The sequence below is a fragment of the Pristis pectinata genome, chromosome 23 (assembly GCF_009764475.1).
Source record: "Pristis pectinata isolate sPriPec2 chromosome 23, sPriPec2.1.pri, whole genome shotgun sequence".
Taxonomy (NCBI): Eukaryota; Metazoa; Chordata; class Chondrichthyes; order Rhinopristiformes; family Pristidae; genus Pristis; species Pristis pectinata.
This window is the reverse complement of record NC_067427.1, coordinates 4,938,457-4,958,036: the sequence shown is the minus strand read 5'-3', so window position 1 is coordinate 4,958,036 and position 19,580 is coordinate 4,938,457. Positions and strand designations below refer to the sequence as shown.

General features: G+C 42.3%; 1 protein-coding gene across 1 annotated transcript in view; it reads left to right on the top strand.

Annotated features, from left to right (window-relative positions):
• Window positions 1-19,580, top strand: part of LOC127582017 (nuclear receptor subfamily 5 group A member 2-like) — an 84,188-nt gene that overhangs the window by 10,091 nt on the left and 54,517 nt on the right. Inside the window, exons 2-4 of the mRNA XM_052036941.1 lie at window positions 504-622; window positions 910-1,051; window positions 15,005-15,648. Of these exons, the coding sequence (XP_051892901.1) occupies window positions 504-622; window positions 910-1,051; window positions 15,005-15,648 (905 nt within the window). The remainder of the gene's footprint in view (window positions 1-503; window positions 623-909; window positions 1,052-15,004; window positions 15,649-19,580) is intronic.

Sequence of the window (19,580 nt, the reverse complement as noted above, 5' to 3'; positions counted from 1 at the left end):
TAAGAATGAGTTAATTCCAAGTGTCACCGCAGATGCATGAATACAACAAATTTGCAGTTATTGTTTGCAACAATATTTGTTTGCGTTAAGGAATTTTGTTTTACAAACGGGCGTATTACAAGGTTAACAGTATTTGCATCTTCTAAATTTAAGTTCGTAATGTTCAGGTACTTAATAACGAAGAGATTTCAGTTTTAGTTTGCTTAAATGTGAGATGCTAAGGGTTGCCACAGTGGACAACAGTCAAAGTGTGTTAGGTCCTCAAATAATCGTTTGTTATCGATTGCTTCGATAGGGCCATTTCTCAGTTACGTCTGTGGGCTGGCCCCTGTCTCCATGGCGAACTGATGTGTAACTGTGTGATTTCTATAAATTACTGTCTTCAGACAGGGTCAGAAGCAAAAAGACATTTGAATATCCAGGTACCTTTGGATGTTCTGATCCTTAACCGAACCTCCGTACATTTTACCCCCTTGTACTGTTTTTTGATTCCTTCTGCTCAGCTCTTCAATTCAAGGTGATGGATTACGTTTACGACGATGATCTTGATGAACTGTGCCCAGTGTGCGGAGACAAAGTATCCGGTTATCATTATGGACTACTGACCTGCGAAAGTTGCAAGGTGAGTTTAGAGGTTGGATTCCAGTTAATTATAAATGATAACTAAGTGTGCCAATTTCAGACTGAATTCGTGTTGAAAATCTACCCCAAGTAACCCAAAGAGAGTATTACAGAAAATGCACATTTAAGAAATCATATTTATAATTTCTAGACAATGTACAGTGTAGAGTGATGGGTTGCATTCCTGCTTGGGGAGTAGGTGAAGAGGAAGCTTTCCGTTTTGTATCACTGTGGGTCAGGATTCTTTCTTCTTGGGGTCTTCAACAACTTCTCACCTTCTCCCCACAGGGATTTTTTAAGAGGACGGTGCAGAACAGCAAGCGCTACACTTGCACCGAGAATCAAAACTGCAAAATCGACAAAACCCAGAGGAAGAGATGCCCGTATTGCAGATTTCAGAAGTGCCTGACCGTGGGCATGAGACTGGAAGGTCAGTGTTCACTTTTCCCGTTTCACCTTTGTAGATCAGGGAGCACCGAAACCCTGAAATTAATCTTTTCCGATGGTCAGTGTGTTATCTGGAAACAGTTAACATGGCAGCTACATGCAAGTGCTATATATTGAAAGATGTGTGGCTGAAAAGAAACCTTTTTATCTTTAAAGTATTAAAATATTATTATACAAATGTAAACCGAAGTGCTATGGGCCACAATTATAGAGAAACAAAAATCCTTAAGATTGGATTTTCCTAACAGTTTGTATTCTGCCACAAAATCTTTTAATTTACTGAGCCTTAGAGCTGGTTTGTTTTCGTGCCCGGATCACTGAATATTCCATTGGCGACAGAATATCTACAAGGCAAACTCGTGTGCCGGAGATAATAAGCCTTTCAGACTATTATTGACCCCAGTTTACTTCATTCGGTAGCAAAAACAGCGTGAGTTAATGTCAGAACCGGCAGATATTCCGGGTGTTAATATAACGAGATGGGAGTTCATATGATTCAGATATTCATCGACTTGAGTTGTCCAACTGAGTTGAATTTGGATTAATATTTGATTCATATATGCATCACAGCAGGTTCCTTACCTGAAAATGATAAACGTCCTTCATCCTTTATCCGAAGTCCACAGATAATTATACTTGTGTTGTGTTTCCCGGTGAGAGAAAATATAGAACTTCGTGCAGGGTGACCAGTGAAAAATAAGAGCAGAACTAGTTAGCGTCAATCGTTAGGCCGACACAAGTATTATCCGAAAAATGCTTTAACTTTTCCAGTATTCAAATACTCAAAGAAATAACAATTGGAAGGCTTCCCAAAGTTAAAGTGGGGATGTACATGCTTTAAATTTAATCATAAGTATAATTGTTAAAATAGAAACTATCATTTTGTTTGTACAGTAGTTAGAGTATTTTTAAAGGAATTGTTCTACATCAGAATTTTGAATTCATTATGTAACACCTTATCTTTAAAATAACCATTATATTTTTATGAAACCATAAAACAGAATAATAGTATACCAGACACTTTTACAATGAATGCAAACTAAATACATGACACAAATATGCATCATATAGGGTGAGATATCCATCCTTGATTGCTTTACAAATGAGAAAAGATTTGGCTTGTTCTGGAGAATTAAGGGAGGTATTGTTGTAGTGTTAATACAGGTTATCAAAATGGTATATCATTGGCATCTGAGAAATAGTAAACTTGTATTTACACTGGCACCACATAATATTTATTTTTTAATCAAGTCCTTCTGGAGTATTATTTTTTTCTTTTTGATTATGGCCTGGTGTCTTCGTTTTGCTAGCTGTGGGTCATAATCTATATGTCTGATGATTACAGTACACCGTATATTTTATACAGACATATATTTAAAAAAATGCACAAATGCAATTCCCTTGGAAAGCAAACCAATTGTAAATAATTAGCATTTGACTTTTACAGTTTTAACTAATGAGAAAAGACTCTGAAATCCTACTTGAAAAAATTGATTTTGTCTGTTTCACCAATAAACTGCATGACAGCAATACATGTAAATTCTTGGGGTCGACATCTTCATTCATTTCGTTTTACGAATGCTACACATGTCTCTGGAAGTGAACATGGAAATTACTGGCCAAACCCATTTGTTTGTTGGATGTGCTGTGTAATAGTTCAATGGGGTGACCTGGTAATGTCATAAATTTCAATGTTAATACGATTTAGAATGTGCATATTGTCATAATTCACAATATCAATTTGTTTGCACATTATGGAGTTGGTGTATCCCTTCATTGACTTTTTAAAGAACTGACTTTGCTCAACAGTAATAAAAAGTAAAAAAACCAAACACAACTAAAATTCAAGCCCTAGGAATAGTTTGCTGAGCAATTAATGTCCCTTTATCTCCTAACAAAAGCTTTACGTTCTCCTTACGCCCACCAGAACTAAATCATCCAAGACGTTTGAGCTCATTACAGGAGGTTTATGTGTGACCAGCCTGGGACAAGAGGTTTATTTAAGGAGCAGGATTGGTCTTCTGAAAACCTGAGTTTGAATCAGCTGGAGATTTTGCTTCACTTCAACTTAATTTATGATCCCATCGTTTTTCTAACTAATACATCAAAAGTTATTGTGGAGTGTAGGTTACCTTTGATACAAAATAATAGCAGAAAACTTTGGAGCCAGACAGCTTCTGTGCAAACAGAAGTGGAGTTTTTTAGGTCCAAGACCCTTTATCGGTTCTGTAGGATGGTCTTGGACCTGAAAAGTTAACCCCTTTTCTCTCTCCACAGATGCTGCCTGATCTGCTGAGTATTTCCAGCATTTCTGCAGTTTTTATTATTTACCTTTGATACAAAATTTGATTGTATCTCACGCAATCATTAAAATCTTTCTAATCTGCTTCTGCATTGTATTATATATAGGTATTGTTTGGGACCATCTACAATGGTGAAGTTACATCTTAAATGTTACTGTCTCAGTAAAATGTTGATGACAGTCGGTGATGAATAAAGTGACATGTTTTAAGATGGCTTTCTCAGGTTTATGCGGATATCATAGTTATGTCCTTTTAATCATTATTTGATGTAATTTTTTCCCATTTGGTTTTCTTTATAAGCTGCAGAAGGTTTAATTTCTGAATTCTAGATTGTTTTATTTCTGACTTGTTGAGTTCATAGTTTCCATTGTCTTATGGCTTGGAGCCACTGAAGACATCACATTCATTTTGGTAATCATTGGATGGTTAAGTGGTTAACTTGTTAATGTGCGTGAGGAGGGGATTATAAGTTTACTGCAATTATCCAGGGAGTGGGGGGGACTGTACCTGAAGTTTTGTAAAGTTTTGGTCTTCTTACCGAAGAAAGCTTGTTCTTGTCTGAGAGGAAGAGCAGCAAAGATTCACCAGGGTGGTTCCAAGTGGGTGACTGTTCTGTGTGAAGAGAGATTGAGCAGACTCACCCTATGTTCTCTACAGTTCAGAAGAACAAGAGGAGATCTTATTGAAACTTATAAAATTCCTGTGGATCTCAACCAGCTGGATGTAGGGAAGATGTTTCACTGAGTTGAGAAGTTTAGAACATCACATTTAAAGTCAAAGTCGAAAGTTAAAGTCAAAGTCGAGTTTATTGTCACGGGCACAAGGTGCAATGAAAATCTTAATTTAGATTAGAGATCTATAGTTTTTTGAATGTTAAAGGAATTAAGGGGCATGGGGATAGTGCAGGAAAATGGAGCTGAGGTAAAAAATCAGCCATGATCTTGTTGAATGGTGGAACAGGTCATAGAGTCATACAGCACGGATTGGTTAATGGGTTAGCACAAAGGGTTAATAACCAACTCCTGCTCCTAATTCTTATGTTCTTATGTTTAGATGATTAAATTGCCAGGTAAAGTAGCCACGATAAGAGCCCACAAACAGACATCATTGGATTATTACCAATATTAAGTAGGAGGAGAGGTCTTACTTATTAAGGCTATTTCTTGAAATCATATTAGAGTAATCCATAACTAATTACAGAAAACAAATCTAGTATATATTTGAATTATATTATGAAAATGCAGCCTTGGTAAGAAGAAGCACTAGCAAAGAACAGGCCTGGTACTACAGTCAGTGGAGAACTTTATGCGTGAGCCCAAAATCTTGCAGTTGATGCAAAACGAAGTATAAAAGAAATAGATTACCTGGGGAACATGACCCATTTTGCTCCATTGAATAGACCCCGTGTAATTACCAAGTTGAATCAATGCTGGCCATTGAGTTGCCTCAGCCTTAAGTTATCACTGATGAAAGAAGGGAAGATGGAGGGGTTAACGAGTGTCCTTTGAACCAGAATAAGTTAAAGAGGAGGGGCTTACTAAAAATAACATGAAAGAACAATTGTGAGAAGCTCTGGACTTCCGTTTAGATTTAAGTGTCTTATACGGTTGTGCGGTTTCATTTTACTCTTTTATAAGCACAAAACATTATTAAAACATAGAAAAACAAAGTACCAAACATGGTCAGATCTTCATAGGGAAACATTCAATATGTTTTTGACATGAAACTGGGAGATTTCAATAATTTCTGATTCAATGTAATTTTGCACTGTGCCTTTGGATTTAGTGAAAGGAAAACATTCTCCAATTTCAGGTTTGTTTGCACAGAGGCATCTGTCACCCAATTGGACTGATGTGCTGTGCACATTGGAGGGAACAGATTTCTCTGAGCGAGTGGAAGTCATTCAAAAGGGGAAAATGGAAAATGCTGGAAATCTGAAAGTAAAACAGAAAATTCTGGAAACATTCAGCAGGTCAGGCAGCATCTAGGGAGAAAAATATACTCAGTTAACGTTACACTTTGAAGATTTTGCATCAGAACAGTGAATGCAATGATTGACTTAGAATTCCAGTTTAGTTTATTCACAGCTCACAATCTGGTTTCCTGTTAATCGGAGAAACCAAACACAGATTGTGTGATTGCTTTCCAGAACACCTCAGTTCAGGCTGAAAGGGTGACCCTGAGCTTCCACACATTCTCCATCCATTCCTGCTCTGCATTTGGTCCCTTGCACAGTTCCAGACGAAGCCAATCGTAGGCTTATGGAATGACATCTCATCTTCTGATCAAGAATGGCATAGCCCTTAGGACTCGACAATGACTTCAATAAACCAAACAGTTTAATGTCACGTTACAGGTGAAAGTAATGTCACCTGTAACATTGCTCAGTACTTTTTCTCCTCAACTGCTGCCTGACCTGCTGAATTCATGAAATCAACCCATCAATCCTTTTAACTCTCTTAGCACCAGGTTGCATGTTAATTAACAGACTCAGATTTATCATCGCTGACTTAGATGACGTGGAATTTTTTGTTTTGTGGCAACAGTAAAATGCAAAGGCATAAAATTACTATAAATTACAGAAGTAAATAAACAGTGCAGAAAAAAAGGAATAACGAGGTGGTGTTCATGGGTTCATGGGCCGTTCAGAAATCTGATGGTGGAGGGGAAGAAGCTGTTCCTGAATCATTGAGTGTGGGTCTTCAGGTTCCTGTACCTCCTACCTGATGGTAGTAATGAGAAGAGGGCACGCCCTGGATGGTGACGGTCATTACTGATGGATGCGGCCTTCTTGAGGCACCGCCTCTTGAAGATGTCCTCGATGGTGGGGAGGGTTGTGCCCGTGATGGAGCTGGCTGAGTCTACAACCCTCTGCAGCCTCTTGCGATCCTGTGGTGGTGATGCAATCAGTCAGAATGCTCTCTGCCATACGTCCATAGAAATTTGTGAGAGTTTTTGATGACATACCAAATCCCCTCAAACTCCTAATGAAGTAGAGCTGCTTGCATGCCTTCTTTGTGGTTGCATCAATGTGTTGGGCCCAGGATAGATCCTGAGCCCAACAAATTAGTGTAATCTGTTAAACTAATTTCACAGTATGAGAAAGAAAAAAAGATTCTGTTTTAAGGAAAACACATTTTCCAAGTAACAATTGTCACTATGATTTTGAAATGAATTTATATCAAAGTGCATTTCCCAAGCGAACAAAAATTAGGGAGCTTGTCCCAATTAATCCAACTAATCTACCAGCAGATATTTGGGATGTGTTGAAAACTGGGCTACCCAGGGAAACCCACGTAGTCACAGGGAGAACGTGCAAACTCCACACAGGCAGCACCAGAGGTCAGGATTGAACCCAGGTCACTGGAGCTGTGAGGTAGCAGTCCAGATGAAGCGTCTTGATCCAAAACATTGACTGTCCATTTCCCTCCACAGATGCTGCCTGACCCACTGAGTTCCTCCAGGAATTTGTTCTTTGCTTGCAGGCAGCACCTCTGCTACCCGTGCCATGGTGTGTGGATTAGTTTAGAGGGAATCTATTCTCCATATTCATTAATGGAATAATATAGAGGAAATAAATTATTGACCTTCATTATTGAATTAGTTTTAAGGGACTTATTTATGACAAGGGATGATAAATTAAATACTTTGTAAATCTGATGTGTTTCTGACTTCATCTGTGCATTTTGTCCATGAACCTACTGCTAAAAACCAAAGCACTTAAGAATTAAAACATTTAAAATATATAGGGAAAAGTTGACCAGGCTTATTAACAATTACATTGCTGGATCAGTCTAACTGCAGCCATGAATGCTCAACATTCAAAATACCGGAACTAGCTTAATTTCAACACATGAACCATGAATATGAATTTCCAGGCCAAACAATTGCAAATTTCCCATAACAAGACACCAGCTAACACCCGACAATCAGGGAACCCTGCGGAGTTTAGCCTCTGGGGTTGGCAAGTCTGCATGTGCTGATTGATTTGGGTTCAATCTGTCATAACTGGACAAACCAACTTGACTCCAAACATCATTGTCCATCTCCCTCCATAGCTGCTGCCTGACCCGCTGAGTTCCTCCATCAGTTTGTTTATTGACTCCAAATAGTTTATGATTAGTTTTGCTCTTAGTGTGTAGTTACTAGCTCGTCATTAGTCAACTGGTCTGGGTTTGAACCCAGTAGGCAGTCAATAGTCTTGAACAGCCCACCTCATTGTACAATGCATGTTGTCCCAGTTGTCCTGCTTCTGTCCAAAGCATGACCATATCCCACAACTCAGTGAGGAGTTTCCTAGCCAGAGGCTGCAGATTGTGTTGATGGCAGCTCATCTAGCGCCATCTGCAGAGTGATTGAACTGGAGAGCATGCAGAATCGACGGTCGAGACTGGAGGGCTTGGATTATGAGGAGAGGCTGAATAGGCCGGGACTGTTTTCCCTGGGATGAAGGAGGCTGAGGAGTGACCTTATAGAGGTTTATAAGATCATGAGTGGCACGGATAAGGTAGATGGTCACTGTCTTTTTCCCAGGGTAGGGGAGTCTAGATCTAGAGGGCGTGGGTGAGAGGGGAAAGATTTACGACTTGAGAGGTAACTTTTTCACACAGAGGCTGGTGGGTGTGTGGAACGAGCTGCCAGAGGAAGTAGTAGAGGTGGCTCCAATTTCAACATTTGGAAGACACTTGGACATGTTCATGGATAGGAAGGGTTCAGAGGGCTATCATGGATAAACCTCTAAACCCTTGAGCCCTCTCAAGGGTTTAGAGGACTAAACACCAGCAAATGAGACTGGCTCAGGAAGACACCTTGGTTGGTATGGTCGAGTTGGGCTGAAGGGCCTGTTTCTGTGCTGTATGCCTCCACCACTCTATCTCACTTGGGGATGCACTCAGTGTTCTCGTTAGCTCTCCCCATAAGGTATTGCAGACCATAACTGAGCGACCCCTGACCCTGGCCATGCCCCAAGTGATGACAACGATGTTATAAAGGGTAGATGCAGTTTCTGCATCCAATATACCCCCACATAATCTTCAATGTATCTGAATAGGGTTTTAACAATGTTGGATCCTTCTACTGAGAAGAAAGTTTGCTCAAATCCTACTTCAGCCTTAAATTCACAAACATTGGTCGTATTTCATTCTTTGGAAAAAAAATAACAAAACATTTAGCTTTAGTTTTCTTAATAAGATTTTCTTTCAAACTGAGCACTTCAAATACATTTGTTATTTCATGAATGATTTTGAATTGGAATTGAAACTGGAATTGGAATTGGTTTATTATTGTCACGTGTACCGACATACAGTGAAAAACTTTGTTTTGCATGCCATCCATACAGATCACTTCAAAACATCAGTACATTGAGGTAGTACAAAGGGAAAAGCAATAACAGAATGTAGAATATAGTGTTACAGTTACGGAGAAAATGCAGTGCAGGTAGACAATAAGGTGCAAAACCATGACAAGGTAGATCATGAGGTCAAGAGTTCATCATTAATGTACAAGAGGTCCGTTCAAGAGTCTTATGAAGTGGGATAGAAGCTGTCCTTGAGCCTGGTGGTGCATGTTTTCAAGCTTTTGTATCTTCTGCCTGAAAGAAGGCGAGAAGAAGAGAGAACGTCTGGGGTGGAAGGGGGTCTTTGATTATGTTGGCTGATTTTCTGAGGCAGCAAATAATGCTGTATGTTGTTGCATGAATGGTGCTTTCATTATTCCAGGGGAGTACAGGTTTGGCACATCTGGGAGAGTGGAAGAAAACCTCCCCATTCCTTGGGAAAGAAACTGCACAATGCTTTCCCAATGCAGGAAAACCTCACAAAACGTTTTTTCCAACCTTGTCTCAGAAGACAACCTCCTGCATGTCCCCATATCCTACCTAGGGTTTGCCTAACAGAACTATAACAGTTTTCCGTTGTCAAACATAGAAAGTCTGAGCAGACAAATTCCAGCCTCCTAAACCCCTCCCAATATCCCAAAGCCTTGTGGAGGATATCACTATAGAAGGTCAGAGGTGATATTCATCACAGTGTGTGATCTGGCTATATTCAGATATGCGTTGGTATGTTTCTCCTGCACCTCACTTGTGATATGCAGTTGGCTGGATGACTGAACAGATGTACTCTTTAATCAAGCTACTCTCAGCCTATTTTCATAACCACAAACCCTCCTCCATGGTGCTTGGAGTGCAGCCATCCAGAGCTGTGCTCGGATATCTGAATGGTCAGAGCTGGCACTGTTCACCCATGCCTGAGATGACCTCAGTTTACCTCCAGGTAAATCCATATGAAGTAGCAAACAGTGGTGTACACAGGGAGAAAATCTATGTCAACATTCTGCTTTACAGCATTTAAGTAATTTTATGTTTAATATTTGTGTGCAGAATATGTGAAAGAAGGCACAGTATCTTTAAATAAGTGTACAACGAGAATTATTCAGGCTTCACTGTACAGCCATTCATATCTTATTTTCACAGAGACTATAGTTATTATATTTCCTGTTACTGCAATAAAGAAGAATTTGTTTCTCTGGTTGATGGTCTGGGCTTGTGTTAATCCTCCCTGACCCATGCACTGTACTGACATGTCAGTCCTCGGCCTCCTCCACTGCCAGGAGAATTCCAAGTGCAAACTGGAGAAACAGCACCTCATTTTCCATCTTGGAACCTTGCAGCCTAACGGCATGAACATTGAATTCTGCCAAGTAACCCTCACCCCCCCTTCCCCATACCCTCCCCACCCCACACCAGGCTTCTTCTCTTCTCCCCTTTCCTAGCCTCTTTTTTTCTCCCCTCTCTCTCCTTCCCTTTGACCCATCCCCCGGTGGATCTGCTCTCCCCTCCTCCCCCACACCTGCCTATCAGTCTCTTACCTGCATCTACCTATCACCGCCTTGTGCCCACCCCATCTCCCCTCTTTTGTCCACCTATCACTGCTCTGCTTTTCCCTCCTATATATTGGGCTTCCCCTTTTCCTATCTTCAGTCTTGAAGAAGGGTCCTGACCCGAAACGTTGACCACCTGCTTTTTTCCACGGATGCTGCCTGGCCTGCTGAGTTCCTCCAGCATCGTCGTGTTTTTCATCCAGATTCCAGCATCTGCAGTCCTCTGTTTCTCTAATGGCACACCTTCTCGGTGCCCACACAACCTGTGATAGGTTCACTTCTGGAAGGCACCATCTAGTCCAGTCCCTCCTGGAATTGCTGTTCATGGAATTTTTGGGGTCAGGCCATCCCAATTTCACACAGCACTTCAATCAGAACATTGTATCTCGGTACAAGTGACAATAATGAACCAATACCAATACCAGATGCATAAAGTTACACAAAGGCAGGTGTCTTGTTCAAGTGACCTGCCTCTTGCTTCCACCCAGGTAGTGTTAGAGTTAATATTTTATGGTGATGGGAGAAGAGGTAACTGTGTTTCTCTCTCCACAGGACAGTCAAAGTATCGCTGGCTTTTTCTCTTTTTATTTCAGATTTCGAGCATCTGCTGTTTTAGTTTGCTTTATTGAATGTCAGCTGCTTATTTGCCTGAAGACATGGGCAGCACAGCTGGTAGAGCTGATGCCTCACAGCTCCAGTGACCTGGGTTCGATCCTGACCTCTGGTCCTGTCAGTATGGCGTTTGCACGTTCTCCTTGTGACTGTATGGGTTTCCCCCAGGTGCTCTATTCCTTCCACCTCCCAAAAATGTGCAGGTTGGTGGATTAATTGGCCACTGTAGATTGCCCCAGTGTGTGGGTGAGTGGTAGAATCAGGGGAGAGTTGACAAGAAGATGGGGAGAATAAATGGGCTAGGATAATATTAATATAAACATGGGTGCTTGATGGACAGCATAGACTAGGTGGGCTGAAAGGCCTGTTTCCATGTTGGATCTCTCTATGTCTCTATGACAACACAATTAATCTTGTCCAATAGTTAAGCACTTTCCAGATGTGGTCCCTGGGTAGTCATCTTGCCCACCTTGGGCATACTAAGATCAATCTGTCACCTATGACTAACATCTCCAAACAGAAGACAAACCAGTGTTGGAACACTGCACTTCCCCAGTTCAATTACACCATCTCACAGCAGCAAGTTGCCTTTCCCCATTGAACAACTCAAAAGGTCCAGCCTCTAAAGTGTTTACTGAAATCCTATGGCCCTGTCCTGCAGAAGGCTTGGATGGGGTTTCCATAGTGAATGACAGATCCTTTTCTAATTTTATATTTCAGATATCCTTACAGCACCAAAGGGGACTCATCAGCCCTTTGAGACTACACTAGTTCTCAATGCAATCCCATTCCCCCATTTATTTTCTTGTGCAACCTATACTCTCACAAGAGTCCATGAACGTCCCCTGATGCTCCGACCACCCACACACACTTGGGGCGATTACAGTAGCTGGCTAATCTAACAACAAGTATGTTTTGGTGGTGTGGGAGCACCTGAGTCACAGAGAGAACGTGCACACTCCACACAGACAGCAGTGGAGGTTAGGATCGAACCTGCGTCACTTCAGCTGCATTGCCAGTGTGCCTTCGAAAGAGCAGTAGAAGTTATTATGCTTCAGAACACATCAATTGAATGGCTGAGTAGGTTTGTCCTGTGTTATAATTTTTTTGAGATCCTATGATTCCAGTGTAATGCTGTTGCGGAGGGAGCTCCAGGATGTAGACCCAGTGATGGTGATGGACCAGTGATATACTTCCACATCCGGAGGGTGTGGGATTCAGGGAACAACCTGTGGGTGGTGGTGTTCTGCTGTGCATGCTACCCTTGTTCCTCTTGGTGGTAGTGGTCACAGGTTTGGGAGGTGCTGTTGGGGAAGTAACTGCAGTGCATTTTAAACATAGAACATAGAACACTACAGCACAGTACAGGCCCTTCGGCCCATGATGTTGTGCCGACATTTTATCCTGCTCTAAGATCTATCTAACCCTTCCCTCCCACATCGCCCCTCATTTCTCTATCATTCATGTCTCTATCTAAGAGTCTCTTAAATGTCCCTGATGTATCTGCCTCCACAACCTCTGTAGGCAGTGCGTTCCACGCACCCACCACTCTCTGTGTAAAAACACTTACCCCTGACATCCCCCTTATACCTTCCTCCAATCGCCTTAAAATTATGTCCCCCCATGTTAGCCATTGTTGCACTGAGAAAAAGTCTCTGACTGTCCACTCGATCTATGCCTCTTATCATCTTGTACACCTCTATCAAGTCACTTCTCGTGCTCCTTCTCTCCAAAGAGAAAAGCCCGAGCTTACTGCAGCCATTGTGCGAAGGTGTGGAGGGACTGAATATTTAGTCTGATAGATGGGCTGCCAATCAAGGGGGCTGCTTTATTCCAGATGGTGCCGATCTTCTTGAGTATTGTTGAAGCTACAATCCGCCAGTACAGTATTCCATCACATTCCAGATGGAAAAGCTTTGGGGTGTCAGGAGGTGAATCACTCACCACAGGGTACCCTGTCTCTGACCTGGTTTGGTAGCCACAATATTTATATGGCTGGTCCAGTTGAGTTTCTGCTCCATGGTGACTCTCCAGATGATGGTGGGGACTTGCAGATCCTGTTTTACTCTGTGTATAACCACTAAGGTCCTTTTGTATAGAAATTCGTCTTTATTCAGTGGTGATACATGAGTAGTTTAGCATTGGTCACCTATTGTATTCCTCTTTGATAGCCAGTTCTGTAATAGACAGTGACTTTCCCTTCCTTTGTTCTAACCAATGATGCATACTTTTAAAACTCCTGAATGTAATGTCCAAAAAAACATTATGTGGCTCACTAGAAACCTTCAAAAACTGCCAAAAGCTAGAAAGTGTTCTCAAATCCCAAATCTCAGTCCCCGTAACTTTTATCTGCAGCATTTAGGTAAAGGACAAGAAATGAATTACATTCATCACCAATCTTTATTTAATATGTGGGAGTCTCATTCTTGAAATCTCACCATTATTGAACATTGATTAAAAGAATAGATTTCGAGCAATCCATGGATTTGGTATCATGCAAACTTATGAATTGGGACATTTTCTGTGTAACTTGACAACTAACAACTCTTGGAGAATATTGAGACATAAGAGATTCTGCAGATGCTGGAATCTGGAGCAATACACAAAATGCTGGAGGAACTCAGCAGGTCAGGCAGCATCCCTGGAGGGAAGTAAACAGTCGACGTTTCAGGCCGAGACCCTTCATCGGGACTGGAAAGGAAGAGGTCAGAAGACGGAATAAGAAGATGGGGGGAGGGGAGGAGCACACGCAGGCAGGGGAGAGGTGAGTTCAGTTGAGAGGGGAAAGTAGTGGGTGGTGGACAGGGAGATGATGAGAGGCATTGATCATGTGGATATTCAGAGGCTTTTTCCCAGGGCTGAAATGGTTGCCACAAGAGGACACAGGTTTAAGGTGCTGGGGGTTAGGTACAGAGGAGATGTCAGGGGTATATTTTTTACTCAGAGAGTGGTGACTGTGTGGAATGGGCTGCCAGCAACGGCGGTGGAGGCGGATATGATAGGGTCTTTTAAGAGACTGTTGGATAGGTACACGGAGCTGAGAAAAATAGAGGGCTATGGGTAAGCCTAGTAATTTCTAAGGTAGGGACATGTTCGGCACAGCTTTGTGGGCCGAAGGGCCTGTATTGTGCTGTAGGTTTTCTATGTTTCTGTGTTTCTAAGATGCAATAAGCTGAGAGGTGATCGGTAGAAGAGGAAAAGGGCTAAAGAAGAAGGAATCCTGGAGGACAGGGCCGTAGACCATGGAATAAAGGATGGGGGAGGGGAGGAGAGGAGATGGGCAGGTCGTCAAGGCGGGGGAAGGGAGCCACAGGAATAAGGGAAGACAAAGGAGTGTTGGGGGGGGGGAGAAAAAGAAGGGGAGGGGTTACAGGAAGTTAGAGAAATCGATGTTGAGGCCATCAGATTGGTGTCTCCCAAGGCGGAATATGAAGTGTTGTTCCTCCAACCTGCGCCTGGCCTCAACGGGGCAGTAGAGGAGGCTGTGGATGGACATGTCAGTGTGGGAGTGGGATGTGGAATTGAAGTGGGTGGCCACCGGGAGGTCCTGGCTGTTGCAACGGACGGAGTCAGTAATCTCCAATAATTACATGGAACGCAGTAGTCAATTCTTCCTGGTGTGCTGGGAGTGGTGATGGGACAATGACGCTGACATTATCTTATAGTCAGACAACTGATTAATGACACTAAACACTCGAATACGCATTCCAGTCCCTGTTTAACTAGAACCTAATCAGCACATCAAACAATATAACTCAAACCAGTTGGCAACTCAGCATTTTGTTAGGAGTTCAGTATTGAAAATAAAAGAGAGAAAGAAGCAAAATAAGATGGTTCAGAAGTTTTGCCAAAAATTGTTGAAAGTTTGAAAGAAAATGGGTTTATCTCAGCTTTAAGGAAAACTAGTGATATTTTCTCTTTTTGATATTAATTTTCCTTCATCCCCATTCAGAGATCAGTTGATGAATTTAGAAATAAATATTTGCAAGTCAAACAACTTCTTAAAGGTTTGTTGACTTTTGAACTCAGGAATCTTTGAAGATTTGTGGTGGGTATACTCCAGATATCATGTGTTTGAAATGGTACGATAACGCTTTCTGCCCAGGTTCAGTTACTGAGTTTTCTTTTGCTTTCTCAACCAGCTGTCCGCGCCGACAGAATGAGAGGAGGAAGAAACAAATTTGGGCCCATGTACAAACGTGACCGAGCCTTAAAACAGCAAAAGAAAGCGCTGATTCGGGCAAATGGCTTTAAGTTGGAGACCGTACCTCAAATGGTATCGTCGGTACAGAATGAATATTCACTCTCAACTGCCATACACAATGTACATTCTGTATCCAAAGGCATTCCTCCCAACCCAGCTTCTTTACCAGCTACAGATTACGATAGAAGCCTGTATGGATCTTCATCGGTAGGCATGGCCATGCCAAACCATGGAACACTGCCAAGCTACCAATACCCATCATTTCATAACCGGACAATCAAGTCTGAGTACCCAGACCACTACGCAAGCTCACCAGAATCTCTAGTTGGCTATCCCTACCCAGACACCTACCAGACCAGCTCTCCCGCTACCATACCACAGCTGATTCTTGAACTCCTACGCTGTGAACCTGATGAACCTCAAGTCCAGGCTAAGATTTTGGCCCATCTACAGCAGGAGCAGGCCAGCAGGGGCAAACACGAGAAGCTTAGCACCTTTGGGTTGATGTGCAAAATGGCTGACCAGACCCTCTTTTCCATAGTTGAATGGGCACGGAGTTGTATTTTCTTCAGAGAACTTAAGGTAAGACACCCTTCAACTTTATATTAATCGATGCTGTGGTCAACTGTGCTGTTTAGTGGTCACCCAGACCGATGGTGGCCCTTGTGATATGTCGACCACTTATCCCTGTACAGACCCGCATTGCACTATCAGTTCCAGTTGGGAAGGCTGCATTGGGAGTATATCCAGGACTATTATACGTGGTCTTTTGTAGTGTGTATGATTTACTGGAGACAGACAGAACTAGTTTTTCTGCCTCAGTTACATGAACCCTGACTTCCCCAAGTCCCCCTCCTCCTTACCAGAGTGACAGGCACTTGGGAAAATGGTTTCAGTTTTCAGCTTCCTGGTTAAAAAATGTGCTGAACCTCCCAAACCACTGTGAAGCATCCTTGGGCGCTGTTGCTACATCAAACGTGCTATGTAAGTGGAAGTTGTTGGACATAGTGATGCTGAGATATTCAGCAAATGAAGATGTTCAGTGTTCCACTTGTAATGACCGGACCAGCCGTGAGCCTTTGGTCTTCCTTTTGTTTCATGAGGAAGTCAGGACTAGAAGCAGGAATGGGCCATTCGGCCCCTTGTGCCTGTTCCAGCAGGCAGTAAGATGATGGCTACCTCAGTGCCATTTTGCTGCACTATCCCCTTATCCCTCAGTTCCCTTAACATCCATTGAGGAAATGATTTTAGTTGGACCCTGAGTACTTTTTAAAGCTAGATTTAGGTTTTTTTTGAGTAAAGTAGTGATGTTAAAAGCATTAAAGTACTTAAGTTGCAAATGTTGAATTGGATTTCAGATGTAAAATCCATTTATTAATATCATTCCTTCAGTAATCTCGTATGAAATATATTATATCGATGGAAAATCCTTGCAATATCATATAATTTTAGTTACTTTTGTATAGTTTCTAACCTTTTACAGGCTGAAGAGATATTCTTTATTGAAAGTGGAGAGTGGAATGTTTTATTGTATTTCCAGGATCTGGGACCAGCATTTTATTCCCAGTTGCCTTTGAGAAGGTGGGTTATGAGCTGCCTTCTTCAATCACTGCAGTCATTCCGGTGAAGGTTTCTCCACAAGTTAGGGAGTTCCAGGATTTAGACCCAGTGACGTTGAAGGAACGGCGGTATATTTCCAAGTCAGGATGGTGTGTGGCTTGGAAGGTGTTCCCAGGTGCCATATTGGTGGTGGAGGTTGGAGGTTTATGGGGTGCTGTTGGAGAACCTGGGCTAGTGGCTGCTGCCATAAATCACCAGTAATGGAAAGAATCAATAATTATGGTGGTGTATGGAGATCTAACCAGGCAGGCTTAATCTGGGATGATGTTAAGTGTCTTAAAGTGTTGTCGGAACTTCATCCACTCAAGTATTCTATCCTATTCCTGATCTGTGACTTATAGATGGTGGAAAGGCTTTGGGACATCAGGAAGTGAGTCACTCACTGCAGGACACCCAGTCTCTGACATGTCCTTGTGAATGGAATATTTATGTGACTGGTCTAGTTGATTTTCTGGTCAATGGTGACTCCCAAGGCATTGATATGGATTCAGCTGCAGAAACCTGTGAGAGTCGGTGAGTTGGGGGTGCTTCGATTTTCTCTTGTTGAAGTTGGTGGTTGCCTGGCACTAGTCTGGGATGAGGAATACTTGGCATTTATCTACCCATGTCTGAATGTTGTCTGGGTCATGCTACATGTGGGCACAGACTGCCTCGTTATTGGAGGCTTGGCAAATGGAACTGAGCTCTGTGCCGTATTCACTCCAGCCACATTGGAGGAAAGAGTCGTCGGATTAATCAACCACGTTCAAGGCTCCTGGTCCATTCTTGGTCATTTGTTTCATCTTAAGGATGAAAATTTGAAAAAAAAACACATTGGTATTGGTATTGGTATTGGTATAGTATTATTGTCACTTGTACCGAGGTACAGTGAAAAACTTGTCTTGCATACCGATCGTACAGGTCAATTCATTACACAGTGCAGTTACGTTGAGTTAGTACAGAGTGCATTGAGATAGTACAAGTAACAACAATAACAGTACAGAGTAAAGTGTCACGGCTACAGAGAAAGTGCAGTGCAGGTAGACAATAAGGTGCAAGGTCACAACAAGGTAGATCGTGAGGTTAGAGTCTATCTCATTGAATAAGGGAACCATTCAATAGTCTTATCACAGTGGGATAGAAGCTGTCCTTGATCCTGGTGGTATGTGCCCTCAGGCACCTGTATCTTCTGCTTGATGGGAGAGGGGAGAAGAGAGAATGATTCGGGGGGGTGGGGTCTGTGATTACGTTGGCTGCTTCACCAAGACAGTGAGAGGTAAAGACAGAGTCCAAGGAGGGGAGGCTGGTTTCCGTGACGCGCTGGGTTGTGTCCACAAATCTCTACAGTTTCTTGCGGTCCTGGGCAGACCAGATGCTGTACCAAGCTGTGATGCATCCAGATAGGATGCTTTCTATGGCTGTAGAGAGCAGCTTGCAACGAGTCATCATGCTCCGGCACCATCTTGCATATTGTGAAGGTTTAAAATGCCAAGTTTCCTCTATCCTGCATTCGATGTATTTCCTTTACACAAGAAAAAGTTCAGGTATAGAGATCACTTCTGTGGGAGGTCAATAAAAAATACAAACCAATGCATCGCAGAAAATATCTGACACGTCCAAAAAGTGACAAAAAAGTCCACAGGTTTAAGTATTTAGACACTTGTATTGGCCATTTTGAAAAATCCATATTTGTTCAGAATTCTTAAAAACACAAAAAGTGATAATGTGGTGGTCAGGATCATTTTTTTGGGGAAATTGAAATTGAAGGCTCTCATCCAGGGCATGTTGTGTTTGTGATACTGGATTAGTTCCTCCAGGGTCCTGGACAAATTACCCAGAGATGCTGGGGTGAAGTTTGTGTTTGGTCGTGTGCACTAATCACATATACTTGTGCTCACCGCCACACACTCAATTCCCCCGGCAGCTCCTGCCAATTTTATCACACCCCCTTAGTTCTGGCAACTCAGGAGATGTTTCAAAGAGTTCAAATCCCTCACGCAGTTTAAGAATTTGAACTATTTTTGAGAATTAACAAACTTGTATCAGTAAAACTGATGATTCAAATCTTTCCCATAAACATCAAAAAATCACTGGTAGGAGGGTAACTTGCTGTCCTTACCTTGTGATCCAATTTCACAGCCTAATGGTTCTCCCACGACTATCTCTTCCTTACAAACCACTCAGTTATATTGTCAATTTCAGCAACAACTTCCAACTGTATTGCATCCTTGCAGCAGTGAAACAACTTGCAGTCACTTGGAGGTGGGTACCAAATGAAACTTGATGGACCCATGCATTTGGCCAAAGCAGAAGATTTTAATGCATGTCTCAGAAGAGCGAAAGGTATAGATATGATGGGATTAAGAGAGGGTCAACAAACAATGTGCTGGAAGAACTCAGTGGGTCGAGCAGCATCTGTGGGAGGAAAGTTCTGATGCAGGGTTTCAACCTGAAACGTCGACAATTCCTTTCCCTCCACAGACGCTGCTCGACCCGCTGAGTTCCTCCAGCAGATTTTTTGTTGCTCCAGATTCCGGCATCTGCAGTCTCTTGTGTCTCCATTATGGGAGGGTCACCATGTTATTGCAAAGGTGTGATTGCACTGGAGAGAGTGCAAAGGAGATGTACATAGATTGCAACCGGATTGGAAAATTGTAGCTATGAAGAAAGATTGGTTAAGGATGGGGTTGTTTTCTTTGGAACAGAGGAGACTGAGAGAAAGCTTGATTGAAGTATATAAAATTATGTGGAGCCTAGTGAAAGGAGAATTTCCCTTAGCAGATTAAATATCAGGGGAGAGATTTAAAGTGGCCAGCTGAAGGAGTAGAGGGGAAATGAGGACCTTGTTCTTCACCCAGAGGATGGTGGTGGTGTGGAACTCACTCAACAGTGCTTGGACATGTACTTGAAGAGTC